We start from the raw sequence: 10,467 nt of genomic DNA on the forward strand, positions 1-10,467 counted from the left end.
TGGTAAACAAAGCCTACGGTGTCTTAGGATTTACAAAACGATGGGCTAAAGAATTCTCTGATCCCTACATTACAAAACAACTTTTTACATCTCTTGTGCGACCCATATTAGAATATGGTTCTGATGTATGGGATCCCCAATATACAATATATTCCGATAAAATTGAATCAGTGCAGAAACAATTTCTAATTTTTGCACTGAGAGGTTTACATTGGAATAGTGATTTAGTGTTGCCTTCTTACACTAGAAGGTTAAAATTAATTCGATTGCCTACATTAAAAAGTAGACGTATTATGTTGAACACTATGATAGTAATTAAAATACTAAACGGTAATATACCCTCAGACTTCCTAATTGCATCCATTAGAATAAATGTTCCTTTTCGATCAAGTAGATATTATCAACCATTATACGTAGATTTTCATCGCACAAATTATTCTATGGGAGATCCACTTAGTAAAATGTGTATTGATTTCAATTCTGTGTATTCTAACGTAGACTTTTGCATGAATATTGAACTAATAAAATCTAATATAATCATATTTTTAAATGAATAATACAACTTAATAACAAACTGGCTGTTGAAGTAGATTTCTGTAGCTGGTTTTCTATCCCTTCTCATATTCCATCATAATGCGGATTATGGTGTGTACGCGATCCCTACGAAAGGGGAGGTCGCCCCCTCTGTCGGCAGGGGTGGGAAAGTGAGGCGTGGGAACGTACGAAAAAAAAATACAAATTATTATTTCGTTTGTAGGTGTTTAATAAAAAAAGATGTAGATTTAAGAAAAAATAAGTGATTTTTTTTTTTTTTTTTTGTTTATAGGTTATGTCATATGTAAAATACATATGCCGATTTGAACACAAAAATAAATGTTTTGTGTACGCCGCTAATTTTGACACACATAAGGAATTACATATGGATGAAATAAGTGACAGCACATATGTAAAATACATATCGTGTAAAAACACCATAAGATTTAGCAAACTCAGCCATTTTGAGATCAGCTGTTTTATGACCAAACACAAAAATTACCTTGTATTAGTCAGTAGTCACACGTGCAAAATTTCATGACAAATTTTCTTCTCAATTTCTTTAAAAATTGCATTGTTGTTTTGACACGCAAATAACCCTTGCATTAAATTTATGAATTTTCTTATTCTTCCACACACTCATTTTCTCGTTTGACGATTGTTCATGAAAATTAAAAATGGAATTAAAAGAAAAAATCTTAATTATAAAAGGAAGTTTTGAATTACTCGAAGAAGCTATAGCCGTAGAATGAAGACCTGGGGGGTTACTCTGTATTGCGATGCGTGAGAAAAATTGTAACGCATCGCGTAATTGGTACTCTCTAATTCGTTTTCGTATCTCCTTTCGCATCTACTTTACGCAAATGTGGCATCACCGCACTCTGTAATACGAAAACGCATGTCAAACTCGTTCGTTAAGCGCAAATATCTTGCGTTAACAAAATAGCAAACGCAAAGGAAGCGAAACATATAAGTAAGCTCAATTAAAGGTTTTATTTATATATAAATTGTAAATTATTTTAAGTAAAAGGCAAAAAAGTCACAGTGGCAGACTCAGCAACGTCAGTTCCTAACTTCAGTAGATTTTATGGGGCAACACAGTGATTTGGCAAAGGGACAGTTGCAGAGTTCAAATTCGAAACAACGCGCCAACAATTTGTGGACAAAACTGTCTGATGTCGATGGTTGGAAAAAGTAATGTATTATATTTTTATATAATATGTGAAACTATGTGTGCATATTTACAGGTTGGTGTTGATAACCACCTTGTCCAAGCAATTTCAAAGCAGCGGCCTCTTTTATTGGAGTTGGAATTGTTGTGGATCTATTTGGAAAGACGAGCGTTTAATAAATACATAAACGAATCTTTATTGGGACGAACATTTTGTATAAATCTATTAAAATTAAATATTTGAAAACGTTTGTCACATAATTCGTACTTCTATTTTAATACCCGTGGTCACTTAGGGAGATTATATTTGATCGATCTCATAAAATTCTTTTTTTGTTTTAATTCGTTCATCATTTTTGTTTCAAAAAATACTCGTACCACACAAAAAATATGTGCTTATTTAAAATTTTTTGACGTTTCCTTTTGTCATTCTTCGTTGTTGTTTACTTTGTGGCGACAATGTTGCCCTATTTTCGAATTAGTTTGCGAATGCGTTTGCGCGAGCGTTACAGAGTACCAAATTGTACTTTTAACGCATTTAGCTTTCGCATCGCACTTGCTTTCGCAACGCAATACAGAGTAACCCCCCTGTTATGTAGTTTTTTCTCGCAAAAGGTTTTAATTTTAATAACTGCCTTGATGTTTGTTTGCCGACAGAAAAAATAAAATGAAAGAAAATGCAAAACTTTTCTGCAGCCAACTTCAGTTGTTTACAACGAATAACGAAACAAAAGAGAATTGCGGAGTACAAGTATGTATGTACCCCCTTTTATTCCTCTCACCTCTTTCGCCCATAAACTCAATTTACCACTAAATTTGCCCGTGTGACTACTGACTTATTGTACCATGATCGTATCTAATTTATTGCGCGCCGTAAAAAATACTCACCTCACCTTTATAGGGTTTGTTACAGCCTTACCTAATATTCAACACAAAAATTACCTTGTATTAGGCTGACTTCCAAAATGTATCAATGTAATGTTTGTATACAATAATACTACGGTATTTAAACTTCGTACACATGCAAAGTTACTAAACATCGCAACTAGGAATTTTGCAAACATTTACAATATAAAATGAATGTGATGCAAAGTATCACTAACATATCAGCTGTTTTATGAAATAAACAAATATACATTTATTTGTTACGCATATTAATACATTTACTAAAGTATTTTACTAAAATTACTTTTGTTAATCTGTCATTAACTTTTTTTCTTTGGATATTTCATTTTGTGCTCATAAACAATGCATCAACAATAAAACCGATGCCTGATTGCTGTTTAACTGCGTTGCAAATACGAGGCAGCGACATTTTAAAATAGAATGCAATGTAAATAGGTTCGTTCGTTTACTTTCCCAGTAATATTTACTCAGTAAGAATTTGCAGAGAGTAAATACGAATTTTTCCTTTTCAAGAGAGAAAACTGCAAAAAGTAAACGAACAACATCCAGTAAAAAGATTGTTTCGACACAGCTGATTAAAACAACAAACAAATTGGCGCAAACTATAAAACAGCATTTTTATTAGAAAAATGGATAACAAGCGGAAAATTGATGTTGTTTGTTCCCCATAAACATTTAAAAGGGTTGTGACCTGTTATTCCTGTATCTGCAATTGATATGGGGGTGGACATAACCGATGGTGTTCCAGACATGTTAGGGATGCTCACTTTTTTGTTTCGATTTGGAACCTAAAAAATCGTTCGCCAATTACTCTTATTACTCTTATTTTTAAATACTTGCGTTTTATTCATCCATTTTGGTATTTAATGATACAAAATCAAAATAAAATTCACAAAACAATCAATTTTCTTGAGAACAATTTTTTGTTTGTTTACAAAACATAACAAAACAGCTGATTAAATATCAGCTGATGGTACAAGAAAATTCTTACTGAGTAAATTTTCCTTGTAAGAATTTGCAAATACTCAGTAACTCAACTGTCAAATCTGCTCTCTCAATTCACTCTCTTTTACTGGACTTTTGGGTAAACGAACAACATTTTGTAATAATTTGTACAAATTCGTACAAATTATTGAGTAAACGAACGAACCTAATATTTGGTACTGTTGCATTATGAAACATGATGCTTTGTTCGAGTGCAAATCAATTAACATTTTGGAAGTCAGCCTTATTGTGCCATAATCGTATCTAATTTATTGCGCGCCGTAAAAAATGCTCACCTCACCTTTATAGGGTTTGTTACAGCCTTACCATGGTATAATAATAAAAGGTAACAGCAAGTGTTGTTGTACAAAAAACGATACAACAACCACATGGAAATTTGTTGTTGTAAGTTCTACTAGTGTCAACTCATTTGACAGAAAAATGTAAACAAACAAACAAATTATCATCAAATTATTTTTATTTTGAAAATGGAATATTTTCGAATCCTCAAAATAAAAATTGAAAAACATGAATGAAAATCTATCAAATTTATATTTCTATCGCTTCCACATCTTTCCTTTAATTGAGCCATTGCCATATATATGTGTAACACATATGACAATGCTGGGAATAGCGAGTAATTCCTCCAAGAAAGATTTGCTTCCTCAAACTTTCCCAGCAGGCAGATTGAGTAAATTGAATACGGGAGCACATTAATAAAGAACAATTTCAAATTGATTGCGTTCCTAATTTTCCTGTTGGGTGATTTTTAAAAACATATTTTGTCAAATTCATATTGACACTAGTATTACGTTGGAATCAAATCAGCTGGGATTTGCTGTTACCTTTTATAATTGTACCATGCAGCCTTACCTAAAATTCAACTAGCTCGTTCGACGTTTTTCACAACAAAAGTAGAACACATGTATTTATATGAATGTTACCGAAATACGTCGAACGTACAAAATTTCAAGTTGAACAATTTCAACTTTGACAGAACGTATTTTTCATTTTTTTCTTTTGTTGAAAACAAAACATTCTGGAAATTTGAAATTTTGAATGGAAACTAAAAATATGTGGATTAATTTAATAAATTTTCAATTTTGTTTTGCGGTTTGTATTATTTGCTTGAAGATATGGATTCGACGTATTTGGGTAATACACAACATTTTGCCATAGTGGGGAAGTTGAATATTTTTATTATTTGGACACATTTTGATTTTGATCTGTTGGACGTAATTGGGTAATACGGCTGTACAAAACATTTCGCCATAGTGGGGAAGATGAAATATAGGTAACGTTGTTATACCCAATGCGTATTTGGGCAACATTCATTAAACTGTTTTTAACTTTTGAGGTGAATAAAATCGTACGCATACGCATGAATTTAGGTACGACCCTTGAAAAACCATAATGTCCAACAAAAATTTTAATAGTAAAAAAAAACATATTATTAATATGATGAATATCTTTATTGCATCTATCGCTATATTTATGAGATACTATTTAATTCTAATGACTCTTACTGTTCAGCAGAATCTTCATCCATTACATTGTCATTTTCAACCGTTTCCATATCTTCGTCTCCATCGCCATCCTTTTTATCGACTGGCTTTTCATAGACACGTTCCAATGGAGAAACAACTACTCCGTTCCACACAGACATTTCTTTGACTATGTTCGAGTTTCCTTCAATGCCCAAAATTTGTTTATATCCACCGTGGGCTAGGACACGCAGTAGAGTCTGAGCCGTCATACAACAAGAATCTTGTTCTTCCAGTGTCATGGCTGTATGAACTCTATTGTGACCAGGTTCACAGGGGTCTGTAATGCCTGCTGAACCGGGAAGAAAGAGACCAGCCGATAAGAGTTGGAATACGCGTCTGAAAGCCAAATTAATTGGCAAAGCCTGCCTGGAAGGGTTGTTCATGATAGTGAGATGGGCCATTAAATCCAACATCCAGGGCGATAAAGGAGAAAATGCTTCAAAGCGTTTTGTAAGATCCTTTAAAATGCGAATAAGCACTTTTATTGATGAATGGTGAGCATTCTCTTCGAACCAACGGGTATGTCTTATAGCAGCCAAATGACCATGCATAACCTTGGCCTCTGGAAACATATTCGCTTCGTTTTTCCTTATGTTGGGCGGAATAGTTGTAATCAGTATACGAACTTTAGCCTGCGAATTATAAATGTCAAAACCACGTTCATGATGAGTGGTGACAATTTTATCTGCCTTGGTTAATACTTCAGTTTTCATTGAATTCTTGAGGTCATTTTCAACTTTTTTGGCCAGCTCTTCGCACGCTTCTTTTGTTGGGACAGATTTCATTATAACGACTATATCAGCAACATTATTGCCGGTTAACATAGTACCCTTCTTGAATGATCCAACTTGACGTACTTCTTCCAGTTGCTATAATAATAAAATAGATACCAATAAAAAATTTAGGACAAATTACACTAAACAGGAATTGAAAAACCCGCACCTCACAGAAAATTGTAGCATTTGCCCTTTTCATCAAGATTTCACTTATGTACATTTTTAAAATATTCTCACATTTCATGAAATTGTTCTTAGCCCCATCTCTCAAAATATTTGAAAATTTTAAGATGTTGTAGTAGATCGTGCTAAAAACTAAATATTTTTTCGTCCTTTTCTGAAAGCACTTCCAGTGTTTGATTATTTCTATAAAACAATTTAGGTAGGCGACGAGCGGCCTGTGACTGTTTATTGGCCAGCAAGCTCATCGTGTATTACATTCGATAGTAAGATTCGATGTAAGTTTAAAATTTATAAAAAAAATACAGCTACAAATTGAGATTTGGGCAAGTCATAGAAGATTAGACTGAACGGAGGAACATATTTTAAAATTTTATCTGAGAGGAAATCCATACTTCCGGAGATATGAGCCTCCAGAGTTCCCTGGGACCCTTGAATTTACCCCACTTTTCTATTCATATCGGCAATACGGGTAAAAGTGATTTTATTCTATTATCGAAGAAATCCATAATTCTGTGATATGAACCTCCGAAGTTCAAAATTAATTTCGAATTTTTTACTGTAATTAAAATCGTGGTAATCTGGTCTAAGGGACTAATTATGCCAAAAATTTCAAAACAGACACTAATACGGCATTTACATTAGAACATTTTACCGGGTTAACCTACACTATGAAGATTTATTTGACATATATACAATGAAATTGATAATTTAAACCCACTGGGTTAGCGAAATCCGATAAAATGTAAACGCCGTATAACAGCCCTTAAATTAGACTCAAGTCTAATGTCCATTCAAATGAAAATAAACCTTCCCCAATTACTTAAATTTCCGGAAAAAGGTCTCTCGAATCATTTTGACACTTTTGCCCTGAGTAGCCCTAGTTGAGTTGATTTCAGTGATATACATTTTATGTGGTGAAATGCATACTTCCCAAGATGTGGGCCTTGAAAGTTTGGAGCACATGTTGATTAATCTATGTCTGGGTTATTACTAACAAGGTAAAAAGGGTATATTTTAAAACTTATGAAAGCTATGTTTATCTTCTATAAAAATAATATCACTCTAGTATTCCAAATACGTAAATTATATCAGATCAAATTTACACCATCAGACAATTGCCAATTATAAAGCACTTACACATTTGTCAAAGTCTCCTGGAGCCACAATCAAGTTATCCAATACAGCCTGAACCTTAGAAACCAAATTCCCTACCGACGTTTGTTCGGCAGGTGTAGGACTAAGATCCTGATTCCGCTTGAGCAATGCCTTTAAATAAATTAGAAATGAAAAATATCTTTCATTGGTATACACACATAAGAATACATACAGCAGTTAAGGCAGCATCATCGACAGCCGGCGAAACTTTCGGGAATACAACTTCAGCTAATGTCAGGTCAAACGGGTGTCTGGGCACGAATGTTTTCTTAAATGGTGGTCGTATTGGACCACGCATAGGACGGCCACCACGAATGCCACCTCGCACCATTGTTTTCTTCTTTAGTTTATTAATTTTTAGACCTTTTTTAGAAATACGACCGCGTCCAATAGCTCGCAAAATATATTGGAAAATTCAGGAACGGTTTTCGAGTAAAAAGTTGCAAAACGACGACTGAAAAAATTGAAAAACGTTCCACCTGCTAACGAATGGGAGGAGAAGACAAAATGGCCGATAAAGATGAACTCAAAATGGTATAACCGTGTGGTTTACGAATGAGGTGGGATGGAGACTAAATGGAAACCGTGTGGTTTACGAATGAGGTTTAGGCAAATTATGATTAGGGGTAAGTAAATCGACTAATCGATTAATCGACTTTTTGTATTCTTCTTCTTCCAACATATGTTGCCATATGTCAATTCCACCATAATGGGGTGGAATTTAAAGTGACATGAGACACGAAGTCTATGTTGCCACTTTCACGGGTATAATTTTATTTCTGGGGTATTTTTGTAGATTAGATTTTTCACGGGTAAGTAATTTTTAGGTTGTTTTGTTTGTTTTTAGATTTTAATGCCTACTTCTTTGTAGAATTTCCATAAATAGTTGTAGGCTTTTATGTTGCTTTTCTGAAGTATGATATCAATTGTTGGTTGTGGTATGTCTAGAGTACGTAATGAAAGCAATGAAAGTCTGGTGTTTGAGTCGATATCCGGGCAATTAAAAGTGATGTGGTCCATAGTTTGTATGGCTCCACAATCACATCTGTCTGAGCTGGTAATGTTGATCTTGTGGAGATGATGTCGCATTTGATTATGACCAAATCTTAATCTTGAAATGGTTGTCACTACTCCTCGGTGTATTTTTATATTTTGAAACCAAGGGTTACAGTTGACTCTCGGTGAAAAAGCGAAGAAACGTCTGCCAAATATACTGGCATTCCATTTATCCTGCCAGGATTTAACAGCTGAGGCTCTATCTAGTTGTTTTAGATCTGATGCAAACATATCGGGATATGTATCGGTCGGAATGTGATTATTAGCAATAGAGTCCACGTACTCATTTCCGTCGATGCCGCAATGGCTTGGCACCCACAAAAAGCGTACAGAGTAGCCCTCCCTACACATTTGATACACCTCATTCTTTATTTTATAAATAGAGGGATGGGTATTTTTGTTGCTTTGGGAACTGATGGCTTGTAGGACGGACTTGCTGTCAGACACGATAACATATTTTTCGGGATTGCACGTTCTTATTAACATCAATGATTCATGAATAGCACAAGCTTCCGCAGAATATATGGAACATGTTTTATTTAGCGAAAAGGATGCTTCGATGTTTAGCGAAGGAACCCATAAGGCGTAGCTGGTTTTATCTAGAGTTTTTGATCCATCTGTAAATACTCTTGTGTAGTCTTTGAGTTTTGTTTGTGTTGTGTCATTGTATAAGTTAATAATATCAGTTGAAGGTGGTCGGTTTTTACGGACGTCAAGGTATATAATTTTTGGAATTGAAGTGGATATTCACATTGAATGGGTCGCTGGAGTTTTATCAAATTATATCCTGTTTGTTTTCCATGATAAAGTTGGAAAAGAGTAGGTCTAGTTTGAAATTTTTCATTATATCTTGCAATAAATGCATTTACTGGGTTTCTGCAATCCGTAATCACATTGCTCATGTAGTTGTTGGCAAGAAGTTTAAATCTTTCCGGTAGCGGCATTACGTTAGCTTCCACTTCAAGTGCCTGAGTGTGAGTAGATATCATGGCTCCCAGTGCAGTCCTCAGTGCTCGAAATTGAATACGTTGCAGTTTGAGTAATTTGTTGAGTGGGCAATCAAGCAACAGGTGTGACATATATTCGATTTTTGGTCTGATGGCGCCAATGTACAGGCGAATAAGTTGTTGTGGGTTTCCTCCCCAGGATACCCCGCATAACGCCCGAATAATGTTCATGAATCCAAAAGATGTATTATATATATGTTCAATGTGTGGTGTCAAATCTAGTTTGTTGTTCAAAATGAAGCCTAGGAAATTAAAATTGTTTACGAAATCAATGCGTTCGTTGTTAATGTACAGATCAGGGTATATGTGATGACAGCGGCGAATGGAAGGACTAAAAAGCATGTTTTAGATCTGATGCAAACATATCGGGATATGTATCGGTCGGAATGTGATTATTAGCAATAGAGTCCACGTACTCATTTCCGTCGATGCCGCAATGGCTTGGCACCCACAAAAAGCGTACAGAGTAGCCCTCCCTACACATTTGATACACCTCATTCTTTATTTTATAAATAGAGGGATGGGTATTTTTGTTGCTTTGGGAACTGATGGCTTGTAGGACGGACTTGCTGTCAGACACGATAACATATTTTTCGGGATTGCACGTTCTTATTAACATCAATGATTCATGAATAGCACAAGCTTCCGCAGAATATATGGAACATGTTTTATTTAGCGAAAAGGATGCTTCGATGTTTAGCGAAGGAACCCATAAGGCGTAGCTGGTTTTATCTAGAGTTTTTGATCCATCTGTAAATACTCTTGTGTAGTCTTTGAGTTTTGTTTGTGTTGTGTCATTGTATAAGTTAATAATATCAGTTGAAGGTGGTCGGTTTTTACGGACGTCAAGGTATATAATTTTTGGAATTGAAGTGGATATTCATATTGAATGGGTCGCTGGAGTTTTATCAAATTATATCCTGTTTGTTTTCCATGATAAAGTTGGAAAAGAGTAGGTCTAGTTTGAAATTTTTCATTATATCTTGCAATAAATGCATTTACTGGGTTTCTGCAATCCGTAATCACATTGCTCATGTAGTTGTTGGCAAGAAGTTTAAATCTTTCCGGTAGCGGCATTACGTTAGCTTCCACTTCAAGTGCCTGAGTGTGAGTAGATATCATGGCTCCCAGTGCAGTCCTCAGTGCTC

The 10,467-nt window shown here is 34.9% G+C and overlaps 1 protein-coding gene across 1 annotated transcript; it reads right to left on the reverse strand.

The window, feature by feature from the left end:
* Window positions 1-5,117: 5,117 nt before the first annotated feature.
* Window positions 5,118-7,617, reverse strand: LOC133328040 (interleukin enhancer-binding factor 2 homolog). The gene is made up of 3 exons (XM_061536588.1): window positions 7,429-7,617; window positions 7,239-7,367; window positions 5,118-6,011 (listed from the first exon to the last, which is right to left on the reverse strand). The coding sequence occupies exons 1-3, from the start codon at window positions 7,585-7,587 to the stop codon at window positions 5,118-5,120; spliced, it is 1,182 nt and encodes a 393-aa protein (XP_061392572.1). The 5' UTR covers window positions 7,588-7,617.
* Window positions 7,618-10,467: the final 2,850 nt, after the last annotated feature.

Source organism: Musca vetustissima, unplaced genomic scaffold, assembly GCF_032173495.1.
Source record: "Musca vetustissima isolate MV318-11 ecotype Yass unplaced genomic scaffold, APGP_CSIRO_Mvet_v1 utg8556, whole genome shotgun sequence".
In the NCBI taxonomy this organism is placed as follows: Eukaryota; Metazoa; Arthropoda; class Insecta; order Diptera; family Muscidae; genus Musca; species Musca vetustissima.